Source organism: Octopus bimaculoides, chromosome 8 (assembly GCF_001194135.2).
Source record: "Octopus bimaculoides isolate UCB-OBI-ISO-001 chromosome 8, ASM119413v2, whole genome shotgun sequence".
Classification (NCBI taxonomy): Eukaryota; Metazoa; Mollusca; class Cephalopoda; order Octopoda; family Octopodidae; genus Octopus; species Octopus bimaculoides.
Window position 1 is genome coordinate 44,111,224 of NC_068988.1, and position 14,415 is coordinate 44,125,638.

The 14,415-nt window shown below is 33.0% G+C and overlaps 1 protein-coding gene across 10 annotated transcripts in view; it reads right to left on the minus strand.

Annotated features, from left to right (window-relative positions):
• Positions 1-14,415, minus strand: part of LOC106868262 (dedicator of cytokinesis protein 7) — a 174,794-nt gene that overhangs the window by 59,792 nt on the left and 100,587 nt on the right. For 2 of the 10 annotated variants that reach the window (XM_052970085.1, XM_052970087.1), the window contains exon 29: positions 12,639-12,677. The exons of 7 other annotated variants lie outside the window; for them this stretch is intronic. In XM_052970085.1, coding sequence (XP_052826045.1) covers positions 12,639-12,677 — 39 coding nt within the window. Of the gene's footprint in view, positions 1-10,499; positions 10,512-12,638; positions 12,678-14,415 lie in introns of all 10 variants that reach the window. One more of the 10 variants, XM_052970089.1, reaches the window with a different exon arrangement.

The window sequence follows — 14,415 nt, forward strand, 5'->3', positions numbered from 1 at the left end:
ATATATATGTATGTATGTAAAGAAAGTAAGGAGTACAGGGAAAGACACAAATGAAAGGAGACAATCAGGAGAAAATATTCCGTTCAGTCAACCTGCAACACATACACATGTATGCATATATAAATGAATAAACATTTAAAATGCTTCAACCAAATCATTTGACCACAAGTGCAGCAAAAAAAAACAAAAAAACCCAAAAAGACACAGAGGATGGATGGGTTGAAGATAGACAAAGGACATGTTGAAATCATGCCAGTATGGGGAAAAAGTGGATGTAAAACTATACTGTTTTATAGTGCAGGAAAACATGAAATAGTCAGAAGACAACACAACCTGATGCCCCTCACTAAAATATAACCAACAAATAGAGTAAAAAAAAAGGGGAAAAATAAATCCCTATAGAATTATTTGATGTACTCTATTGAGCACTATGAAATAAAAAGGATGTAGCTTTAAAAGGAAACAGAAACCTTCTAAAAAATAATTTTGTTGGTGAGTGGGAGTTACTGGGACCTTACACTGGCATGGAGCTCAACAGAGAGGCATAATTAAATTAACCTCAGTATATGACTGGTATTTAATTCCTCAACTCCGGGATTGGAAGGTAGAGTTCTATTCTGGGGGAGATGAAGGAACAAAATTAAATACTGGTTTCAAATTCTGGCACAAGGCCAGCAATTTTGGGGGCAGGGATAAGTTGATTACATCAACCCTAGTGCTCAAGTGATTTCTTATTTTATTGACCCCAAAAGGATGAAAGGCAAAGTTGACCTTGATGCAATATGAACTCAGAATGAACATATATGGATGAAATGCTACCAAACATTTTGCCTGGTATGGTAAAGATTCTTATTTCTTTATTGCTCACAAGGGGTTAAACATAGAGGGAACAAACAAGGACAGACAAAGGGATTAAGTCGATTACATCAACCCCAGTGCGTGGTAAAGATTCTGCCAGTTCACTGCTCTGAACAAAACTAAATATTGCAAAACATTTTTTTTGTGACCCTTCAAATTTTTGCTGGTCTATTTTATTGGGGACAGTGATAAATTCACGTGCATGTAAATGAGCAAGTGGTCAGATAACACTGTAGTGGACCAACATGTTGACAGTGTTGAAATATCCACTGTTATTTTAGCCTTTTGGTTAGATTCAATTGAGCAGACCTATGGTAAATGGCATTTCAGCTGTGAACATTTAGTTTTTTTTTCCCCCCAACTAAAATGTGTCTAAGGCTACATGATCCAATGTCTTCATTAAGACTATAGAATTATGATTTCATGGAAATTTGGTGCCATGTCTAACAGGTTAAACAACTCATAAAGATTCTTGACAGTGACACAAAACCTTAAAAAGGTAGGGGCGAAGTCAATTGAATCAAGCCCAGTACATAACTGGTGCTTGTATCATAGACAATGTCAAGACCATTACAAATATCAGCAAGATCTGAATTAGGGGGAAAAAAGAAAAATAGAGGGACAAAAAATTTAGAGCTGCATTTTCTTGGTTTGTTTTCCCCCTGGATTTAACACTAAATATACATATCCAATGCCCAACTGATATACAGCAGGGATGTATATGACTCCGATATATTACAAATGAAAAACAAATAGCTATATTACTGAATAAATATGATATAGGATTTTTAACTGGATATATAAATGTAACATTGTACTTTATGACATTTTAGCAGTGAACAAAATATAAAGTTTGTCTACTGATGTTTTTCATTTCCAACTAAAAAAAAGTATTATTATAGAATACTAATTGTATATCAAGTAGCATCTGGAGACATACATACCTGACCAGACACCATCAAATAAGTATGTGATAGTCTGTCTGCCCTTTTGCACACTAGAGGACACACACATGACACTGCCAGAAACAATACTCCACAAACAGGTAAGAAAAATTATACATACATACATAATTGAAAACATGATTTTATTTTATCAAATACTGATATGTTATAAATTAATTTATCATTATTACTCCATAAGGTATTGAATATTTTTTTGTGGATTTGTTGGAAGTGAGTGGGTCAAATGATGATAATAATAATAATAATAATAATAATAATAATAATAATAATAATAATCCTTTCTACTACATGCATAAGGCCTGAATTTTTGCAGGGAGGGGGCCAGTCAATTAGATTGATCCAGTATGCAACTAATACTTAATTTATCAACCCCGAAAGGACGAAAAGCGAGGTTGACTTTGGCAGAATTTGAACTCAGAACATAAAGACAGACGAAATGCCACTAAGCATTTTGCCCAGCGTGCTAACTGCCTTAATAATAATAATAATAATATTAATAATAATAATAATAATAATAATAATAATAATAATAATAATAGTAAGAAGAAGAAGAAAAATATAATTTTTCCAACCATCCATGTTAGAAAATAGTAATTATAATAATAGCAGGTCGATAGCATCAAGTTTTCAATAAAATATGCTTCAATATATATATACATAAGTGTGTATGTTGTATCATGCTTTTTACATGCAAACAAAGCTAAAAGGTTAATCCATGCCCAATAATAAATTTCAAAACAAATAATGACTTCAGTGTTGCAGCCATTTTTTTTTCTTGAAACCTTTATCAATTGATTGGTTGTATATGATATTGTTTCATATTTGTTATATTACAAACACAGGAGAAGGGAACAGAAAATAGAAAAAGTGCTTTTTGTTATGTCGAAGACTAGCTATATAATACAATATTGGAAATATTGGTTTTGTTTATTCCAGTAGGCATTTTTATATAATAATATACATGATATCTCTGTGTTTGTAATTGCTCAAGAATAAACTTTCGGCATAATAGAGAAATAATTAGAAAGAGAATGAATGAGTATGTGTGTGTGTGAAGTTATAAAAAGAAATAATCTTGCAAGTATGTTTTATATCAGCGACCTACAACATGATCCAAGTCAACCACCAACTGTCCATAGCAAAGTTTTGGTGGTTCACATAGTTTTATATCCTACTGTATTGCATAATGCAATTAAAAATAAAATTTATTTCAAGAATTTGGCAATCCTTAAAGTTTTTTTCTCATGAATTTTGGGAATCTCCTTCTGAAAAAAGTCATGTATCACTATTTTATACTAAAAACTACATGATTTTTCTCTTGTTTCTAAATATTGACCCATGGCCACAGTTTTGAAGGAAGAGAATGTAATTGATTTAATTGCCCTCCAACAATTTAACTGCAATGAGATTATAATTAAGCACATAAAGAGATGTAAATATAAACTGCAGGGCATTTTGTTTGGTATGCTATCAATTCTACCAAGCCATATAAAGACACACACACACACACAAAGACTTCCACATAGTTTCTGTCTCCAAAATTTCACTCAAGTCATTGATCAATCAGAAGCTATGGTAGACGACAATCACCCAAAATGCCATAGAATATCAATTGAATTCAAACTGACATAGTTGTAATGTGAATGTATTAATAGTTATACTGTATTCGAGGAAGTATCTTCCTTTTTTAGATTCTTACACTGAAATATGTTTATCTTGTGTTTGTAAAGCATCACCAGCATTGCATCATGTATACTGGTTTTAGAATATTCTCCTTAGCCCTTAGCAAAGGAGTGCATTTTGAAACAGGAGTTGACACTGATAGAAACATTACATTTAACTATGTATACATAGTGTAGCAAATAGGTTAAAGGAAAATGACCACATAATTCTGAATGAATGTACGTAACCAGAAAGAAATTTCCCATATAATTATATATATGAGATATGTTTGCGTGTGTGTGTGTGTGTGTGCGCACAAAATGAGAGAAGGAGATGAAGTGTACATGTTTTGTGTTATGCTTCAGGAGGAACTATCTTTAGAAATCTCCCACCAGTCTAACTTGATTAGCCTTAATGTGTAAGTACGAAACCTTTTGATAAAACCAGGAAGTATTTGAGAGGATTTCGAAATACCACAACAAGATTCACTTGGTGTGCAGATGTACAGCAAATGCCTCAAGTTGAAACAGGGTGTTAAGAGTCATGCTTGAAGACTGACAGAATAACCACCCGGCCTGATGTCACCCATGAAAATACAAATCTGATTAATCACAAACATCATCAGTCTATACACAAAGACAATACAAAATCTATCAACAATAAACTACACAGAATCACCACAGCAGAGTTGCTAGTCTTGTTTGTATTGCAGTCATTAAGTCATTGTTTATAATCATAATAATCTTCTCTACTCTAGGTACAAGGCCTGGAATTTGAAGGGAGTGGGGTAGTCTATCACGTCAACCCCAGTACCTAACTGGTACTCAATTTATCAACCCCGAAAGGATGAAAGGCAAAGTTAACCTCAGTGGGATTTGAACTCTGAACACGGAGACAAGAAATGCCACTAAGCATTTGGTCCATCATGCTAATGGTCCTGCCAGCTTGCCACCTTAATAATAATAATAATAATAATAATAATAATAATAATAATAATAATAATAATAACAATAATAATAATAATAATAATAATCTGTACTGCTAATAATAATTTCTAAGATAGGTGCTAAGCCATCAATTTAGAGGAGAGATTTGTGAATAAAATCAATGTAGTTCTTGGGTGATAATTTATTTTATTGATTACAAAACAAAAGGATGAAAAATAAAGTAAACTTTAACATGATTTGCATTTTTGAGTCCTTTTGATACTGACCCACTTGAAACTGCTCCTGGTTCTACGATTCAAATTCCTAGTTTTAAAATGATCTTAAAAACTTCCATCAGAATTTCATATTACTTTATGTTCAAACTCCAGCTTAATAACGACAAAGTCATTTTCATATAAACTCTGTTAGTTTCAAAATTAATTGAAACAACAAACGCTGTGGTATTTCAACAGAAATATTGTAACAAAAAAAAAAGTGAAATGTATGTAGCTAAATAATTAATGGCTTAAAATTTTGGCACAAGGCCAGCAACTTCAGGCAGGAATCAATTACACTGATTCCAGTAGTCAACTGGTACTTATTTTATTGACCCCCCACCCCCACAAAAGGATGAAAGGTAAAGTTGACCTTGGTGGAATTTGAACTCAGTATGTAAAGACAGACCAAATGCTGTTAAGCATTTTGCCTGGCATGGTAATGATTCTGGCAGCTCACCACCTTTATATAACAAAATATTACGTGTTTTGGGTGAAGGCACATGGCTCAGTTGTTAGAGCAACAGGCTCACAATCATGAGGTAGTGAGTTCAATTCCCAGACCGGGTTGTGTATTGTGTTCCTGAGAAAGACACTTTACTTTACGTTGCTCTAGTTCATTCATCTGTAGAAATGAGGTACGATGTCGCTGATGCCAAGCTGTATTGGCCTTTGCCTTTCCCATTGGTGGTGTGGAGAGGGGAGGTTGGTATGCTGGTCTTCCATAAACAACCTTGCCTGGACTTGTACCTCGGAGGGGAAACTTTCTAGGTGCAATCCTATGGTCATTCATGACCGAAGGAGGTCTTTATTTAGGAGTGGGGTGGGGTGGAAGTGACAAAAACATTACAGTAACTTAATGACATTAATACATGGACAGCAACAACATTAAGAAACAAGAAAGACACAAACTATAAAGTCACAAAATACACATAACACCCATCCACCCACCCACACCCCAAATTATTTAGTAAAAAATAGTTTATAAAAACGGAGACAACGATGATGATGATGATGATTACGATGATAATTACAATGGTTTCTTACACAGCAAGGCCACAAATTTTGAGGGAGGGGTACAGGTGATTTAATCAACATTAATATTTTGATTAGTATTTCTTTTATTAACAAAGGGAAAGATGGAAATAAATTAACCTTGACAGGATTTGAACTTAAAATGTAAACTAAACACTGCAAGGCCTATTTTCTCCATCTTTCCCTGGAAGTTCACCATTAATGAATAATAGTTAATTATAGTCACAATAATAATAATAAAAGAAAACAAACAAGAAATGAATTATATATATATATAACAAAAACTAAAATAGAAAAAAAGGTTTAATGTTATCAGTAAAAAAAAAACAAAAAAAAATTCTTTATAAAAATAGATTTTGTTAATTATGAATTCAAATGAATTAAAGCAAACATGCAAAAGAAGTATTTAAAAGAAAAAGAATGAGCAGCTCTAATGTTAGTGGTGACTTGTCTCTATGTTTATCAAGAAGCCTGTTGAGTCAATTGAAAAATTAGGTTAGTAAAGAAGAGCGATACTGAAGATGCTTGACAAACAGAAGACATTGAAACAAAAGAGACAGAGAGAAAGATTGAGGGCAAGGGAGAGAGAGAGAGTAGTAGTAGTAGTAGTAGTAGTAGTATACAGATGAAAAAAAAAAAACATCGAAACAAATAATAAGTAAACGAGACAGAATTTCTTAGAATAAAAGCAGAACAAACAACTGAGAAAGCATTAGCATCACTGTCATGGTAGTTGACAAAGATGGTGACAAAGAAATTAAATATACAAATAAATAAAAAAAAGACACTACAGTTTGGAATAGCTTTGCACATAGAACAGGCTTGCAATGTCAAGAAAAATGAAATATTTATGCAAATTATTTTCAAGCATGCACTTCCATACATGCACATATATGGTGTGTATATATATATATATATATATATATATATATATAAATTATTTAAAATTATAATACAGGGTATCTAAGAGATACCGCCACACTGAAAAATAGCAGTCAAATCTTGACTCTAAAACCACAATAAATGTCCACATGGCATAAGGAGTGAAGACGAAGATAGGGTATCTCTTAGATACCCTGTATTATAATTTTAAATAATTATTACCTTTGATGGTTTTTATTCCCATGCTGGCCACTTGATAAGATCAATATTTTAAATATCGATCTTATTCTTATTTATATATAGATATATATATACACACTTTCATATGCTTTTGTATAATTGGCAACTAGTACATAAAATAAGCAAAATTTAGCAGACAAGTAACTTAGTCTTATATATATGAGCTATGTTGAAATTGTCTTAAAATCCACATGATAAATGTAATGAAAACTTATTAAAAAAAAAAAAGATAGATACTTGAATGACCATGGTTCAAAACCAAGTTTTAGCCACCTATATATATATATATATATATATATATATATATATATATTGAATTAAACAATGGATTATGATGTTGATTTCAAAAGAAAATGCATAATAAACAATAAATAATATTATCACGAATAAAAAATATATATGATGTATATCTTTATATCCTACTTAACATGGATTTACTGTTAGAATGCCGTATTACTAGGTATTTGCCTTGAGAGATCCTCTCATATAAACATGTAGTTCTAAAAAGTACAAGCACTATACATTTATATAGGAAGATCTCTCAAGGCAAATACTGCAGTATTATTGTGTCTTAACAATACATTCATGTTAACCCTTTTGATACCAGCCCCGCAGAAACTGCCTCTGGCTCTGTAGTACAAATGTCTTGTTTTCAAAAGTTCTGAATTAGAATCTTCCACCAAACCTTAGTCACAATTTATGTTCCTAACACTAACATAATGATAACTAAATCATTTTATTGAATTCTTTGTTATGCTTAAAATTAATTGAAAAAAATAGAGCATCTCAACAGAAATATGGTAACAAAAGGGTTAAGTAGAGTATAAAGATTACCATTCAGTATTAATACTGCTTCTATGTATATATAGCTGAAAAACACCATGCTAAAGCAGACCACACTAGTGCAGGTACCACATAAGAGGCACCCAGTCTGCTCTGTAAAGTAGTGGGCATTAGGAAGGGCATCCAGAAATAAAAAAAACCAAAACACACAGTGGAACCTGGTGCAGTACTCTGGCTTACCAGCTTCAGTCATACCATCCAACTCAAGCCAGCATAGAAGAAGGCTGTTAAATGATGATGATACATGTGTGCTTGTTTTTACATAGAGTTACAGCAAAAACAATTGCACATTAGACTGAAGGATTACTCAATACTTTTTGTAGAGTACAAATTTATAAATATTACTTAACAAGAATAATATTGATAGTGACTTTGAAGTTTCAGCCAGCTAAGCCATCATTGGCCTGTCCAATGATGGCTTAACTGGTTGAAATTTCATTAATAATATATATATATATATACATGTAGTTTAATTTTAATGTCAGTCAGTGTTAAAGAATTAGGAAATATAACATATCCATTCTAAATTATGTGCAAGTGTGTAACTATATCACACACACACACACAACCACACAAATATCATGTGAGCAATTGACAAGCACTTGTTACTGAAAAAGCTAGCAGTTTTACATCATTGAAGTTTAGAAGAGAACCTATTTGTATGATACTGTGTTACAGAAGAACTTTCTGGCAATGTCATTCATGTGATGCAAAACTGATGTTAGCAAGATTACAGAGAGTGAAATTAGGGGTCATTAGTAGTAAAGGTCCTTAAATTGTAAGAAGATTAAGCAGAACCCTCAGACAGGAATAAAACTCTGAGTGAAACACCTAATCAAGAACTGGTGAGACCTCCTGTAGTTGATGATGTCCAGCTAGTGGCAATGTATATGAATGCACGTGGGGGGGGGGGGTTTCCTGTTGGTTGAGCTGCAAACACAAAGCAATTACCACATGCAGCCCTTTATCAAAACCTGGATCAGTAACTAATGGCAAAACAGGCCAGGATAATTAGGAGACTCTCATCCAAAATGAATCTCATATGTATTCCTACACACACACACGAGAGAGAAAGAGAGAGGTTATGACTGTCTGTGTCTATGGTCTGCACAGAAATGATAACAATAGTGGATATGGAGTAATGAGCAGGTAGTTCAATACTTTATCCAGTAAGTGATTGTGCCCTACAAGTATAGATGAGATACTGATCATACAATTATTTCTTCAAACATAAGGAGTAACTGTAGCAAACCTTTAAATATATCTGAATATATTATACGAGTTGCTGAGTCATCACAAATGATTTTTATCTTCTTTCTTTTTTTTTAATGAAAGACTAAGAAAGGCATTTAGAGTTATCAGAAGAGGACAATTTTTTGATAGAACCTCCAAGACTAGTGTAGAGAAAATTAAGAAAAGATAGAATGCAGACTAGAGAACTGGCCCTAATATTTGAAACAAAGGGGATTTCACTAAGGCACTCACTGAAAGGTGGTTGTGGTAGTGTTAAATCAGGAGAAAGATTAAATATTTGGCCCAAGAACAGGTGCAATTTAGTTGCTGAAATACCATGTGGTTTCTATCAACTCAATGTTACTCATGAAGTCTGAAATGATCCAAGATATGGTCGGAGACACCTTCCTAAGGTGTCACAGAATGGGACAGAACATAGAATCACCAAATTATGAGGTAAACTTCTTAAGGTGTTGCACACTGGGATCAAACCTGGAACCAAGCATATAACTGCAAAGGAAACCTCTTAAGCATATGGAAGTGATTCAGAAGTGATATGACTCAAATAGGATATGGAACCTTTATCACAGGATCTGCTTACATAATGCACACAAATATGAGTACACATACACACCAATGAAACCACAGCAATAAATCAGGTTGTAAATAAATGCTTTACTAAAACTACAATATGTCCATCATGCTTTCTTTCTCTCTCTCTCTCTCTCATACACACACACACACACACAGAGTCCATCATAACTACAAGGAGGGATGAAAAAAGAAAGACTGGCTTGGGTTAGTAACATAGAGGGGAACAATGGGAAAGACTACAAAGTTGGCAATTGACTAGAAAACTACAAAACATTATCAATACACTAAAGAAACAACTAACAAGAGACAGACTAACTAACAACATTATTCTATAGTAAGTACCAACTCTATATTATCAACATACACTAATTAGTTCTAGCTGCTTTCATATATATATTTTGTTCTTGCTCACTTTGCCTTCCAAATCCATATCTAAACCAAACCAACAAAATATGATAACCACAGAACTTGCAGACAATTTGGGTTTATACTTTGGAACTTATGATTACAATGGAACTTATAGATGATCAATGCTTGCATTTTTGAATAATACTTTGAGACAATATTTGTAAGATCAAAATACAAGATTATTTTGTATTTTGACAATGAAACCATAAAAAAACAAAAAAAAAACGCACTATAATGTAATCAGTAAGCTATTACCCATCACCAAAGACAAAAAATATGGCAAAAAAAAAAAAACTGATTCGGTTTAAATAGCAGAATGGCTTTTAAATATAATGTTATATTTTGTACATTTTTAGTATACCTGTCTGCTTTATATTGATTGCAAACATAATAAATATTTAAATTAGATACGACTTAATGATAGCATAATCATTTATCAATTTAACAATGAAAGCAGGCAGAATTAAAAAAAAAAAAGCTAATAGTCATAATAATAATAATTTCTTTTATTAAAAAATAAATAATAATATATTGATCTAGCATAATCTTAGCAGCAGACATTTGTACTTAATGCTTACCTCATTGGGAGTCTGCAAAGATGGAATTTTGAAGAACAATGAGAATAGATAAGACTGACACATCTAAATTATGTTATGCAGATACTTGTGTGTGTGCGTGTGTATGTGCATGCATGTGTGTGTGTGTTTCGGTCTTTTTGGTGACTGATTCTGCAAACAGACTCTCACTAAAATGATTTAATACAATATTAAATTTTAAATAGTGTTCTACTAATTTCTTTCTTTTTCTTTAGATACATACATACCACTGACATATATGCATGCTGTTTTAGTGGAGTAGAAAGGGGCAAGTGGAATAGGGTGCTTTGGCAAACAGTGTGGCATATATGTGTTACCTGAGGGTCAAAATATATCTATATCCACTTCAAAATATATCTATAAACCCTATTTTGGGGGGATTGAGTATTTTTTATTGTGTTTGTAAACACAAAATGTTTTTATGTGTGTGCATGTGTAAGGGAGATTTTGCTGCTACTTCTACCAAGTTGAATGACCACACAGAGGTTTTCTAATTGATTGTGATATATCATTTAAATCAATACTGCATAGTATTAACATGTCTTGCCATAGTTGTTTCACTTTTTGTCTTCTCTAACTAATTCTATCCAGTTAGATATAGCTCTGTTGGAGTCCTGCTTTATTTAATCCATTTCTAAATGAAGATATTACTTTTAAACAATATTATAACTCTATAATATTTAAATTACGATAAAGGTAAGCAAAATTTTGCTTTTAGAAGCACTTAGATATATTGAAAGGTACAGATAAGGAAATAATTTATTCTCAAATGCAGCATAATGCTGATAGAATAGCAAGAACAGGATAAAATATCCATATTTGGTGGAAAAATTTTGTCAGCAGCCAGCCATGACACTCAAACTCACATCCCTGAGTACCAGTCAAGTGCTTTACCATTAAGCTAAATGGCCCACTGACAAATTAATCTGCAATTTTTGAACTTATAAATCTAGCTCTATAAGACACTGTATGTTAAATTCAAATTATGATAAATGCAAACAAAGTTTGCTTTTAGAAGTGCTGAGATGTATTGAAAGATACAGATAAAGAAATGATTTATTCTCAAATGTAGAATAATGCTGATAGAACAGTAGGGACAGGATAAAATATCCATATTTTGCAGAAAAAATTGTCCGTGATTAGTGGTCAAGTGCTTTTTTTTTTTTTTTTTTTTTTTTTTTTTTCTACAAAATATGAATATTTTATACTGTTCCTGCTGTTCTGTCAGCATTATTCTATGTCCAAGAATAAATCATTTCTTTATCTGTATCTTTCAATACATCTCAGTGCTTCTAAAAGCAAACTTTGCTTGTTTACATTTATCATAATTTGAATTTAACATACAGCATCTTATAAAACTAGATTTATAATTTTAAAAATTGCAGATTAATTTGTCAGTGGGCAGTTCAGCTTAGTGGTAAAACACTTGACCAGTAATCACAGGGATATGAGTTCGAATCTCATGGTAGGCCGCTGACAAATCTTCCTGCAAAATATGGATATTTTATCCTGTTCCTGCTGTTCTATCAGCATTATTCTATGTTCGAGAATAGATTATTTCCTTATCTGTATCTTTCACTATAATATTTCTAAAGGTGAGGAGAGGAAAGGACAACAATTTCAGGATTAGTGTTTGTGTTTTTATAGTGAACTTCAAGAATCTGCATTACATAATGGATTTGTTAAGAATTATTTTACTAAATAAATGTGTATGAAAATATGTAATTCTACAATTTAACTTTCAGGTTTTCATTAAACAGTTTTGAAATGGACCAAAACTTTGGTTCTGAAATGGAATTTTAAAACACTTGATTGTCTTGGAAATAAAGATGAAAATATGATTATGTTTAAAGATTTATATTTTTCATAACCATGAAATAATGATTCTAAACACATTGCAAATGATCAAAGCTATTCCAAACAGTAGCATGCAGGGTGTTCCTGTTTCTATCTGAGAAACACAAGAGATCAGATACCATGAGAGAGAGAAAGAGAGAGAGAAAGAAAGAGAGATCAAAATGTAGCAGAGGTGATGGTGGACTACATTCAGGTTTTGTAGAGAGAGAGAAAGAGATAGATAGATAGATAGATAGAGAGAGAGAGATTGAGTGAGACACAAACCTTGAGAGGAGTGGTAGCCTGCTCGAGAATGAAGCTTCCCTGGAAAGTATTAGGTCAATGTTTAAATCAGACCGTAATGTATAGTCACAATGGAACAACAAGATAACGAGAAGATGGTCTAAGACAAGCAGTGAACCAAATGTTCCAACAATAACCAATCTTTTCTTCCTCAGATATAATTGATTCTGCCTACCTCATACAGAATTTTAACATGCAATGCAGAAATCTATGAAAACCACACACATAGACATACCTAGAGACAGAGGCACACATACATACTCAATAAAAGTTCTTTAAACATCTTTAAAACTGAACAGAAAAAATCCTTGCAGGAGTGAATACCATAACCAGTTATCTGAAGCATGAAAGAACATGCTTGTGCGTAACCGGAACAGTGGTCTGTATGTAACTTTTTACTATCATTCAATGATCAGTATTAACTTGGATGGAAATGTTCCATTTGTCAAAACTTAACATTTGAATATTGTTCTGATGTTACAGTAAGAGCTGTTGTTCTTGCTATTGCGTAGTTCCAAGGTGCACTCCATATCTGACGGACATGTCATCAAATAAATTCTAGTTTTGACCATGCTGTCTTCAGTTAGATAAAAGTATATCTATGACTGCATTATCCAAAGTAGTTTACCTTTTTATTTTTAAGATGGCAAGGCCTGATACCAAATGAGATTTGAATGATATCAACTATAAAATCTCTGAATGTAAGTAAATGGACAGCAAAAGAAGTAATGTGTGTGATATCATGATGGTTTCACTGTAGCAGTTGTTGGTTAGCCCCTGATCAGCTCGGATCAAGCAAACTTATGATCAAAGCAGTGACCATACTGTCTTTTTCAGCTTTTTTAAACACGTGTAACAAGGACATTACCCAATGTGTCCTTCCAAAATGCTTAAAGACAGCATGATGTGATTTCAGTGAGATTTAGCTGCTATCTCTAGGTGGTTGGGTCATCACATAGAGACTCTGACATTAGTGTATTACAACTATGCTTTTCTTTTTTAAATGCTTCCAACAGGTGATCTTTTTATAGCTGGATGCTGTTTTAATTGCATGGAAAGTGGCAGGTAGAATATCATGCTTTGTCTATAGGAGGTGACAGTGCAATGGGTGTAGCAAGATTTAAGCAATCACCAGGTAGACAGCAATTTATGAATTTGATTTCAAAAGCATTACAGTTCCAATTGCATTTAAATAAGCAAATATATAATGATGATAAGGATTGTGATAACATATAAAACATATGAAAGACTTGTGTATATATGTGGAGAATGTGTGCCATATGCAGAAGACATACATATATGTCATCCTCCGTCTCCTTGTTGGTGAAGGTGTGTGGCATAGTGGTTGGGGTATTCAGCTCACGATTGTATGGTTGTGAGTTCAATTCCCGGTGACACGTTATGTCCTTGAGCAAGACACTTTATTTCACATTGCTCCAGTCCACTCAGCTGGGAAAAATGATTAGTACCCGTATTTCAAAAGGCCAGCTGTGTCACATTCTGTGTCATGCTGAATCTCTCTAAGAACCACATTAAGGGTACATGTGTCTGTCGAGTGCCATATTCATGTTAATTTCACAAGCAGGCTGTTCCATTCATCGGATCAGCTGGAACCCTCATCGTAACTGATAGGGTGCCAGTTACTTCTTGTCATCATCACTATTTTCTCCATTTCTCCATGCTGGGATGCATGAATTGTATAGTTCTATTTCAGTACTGGAACAAGATTTCAGTTCTGGTCATAGTCTTTCAATACGAA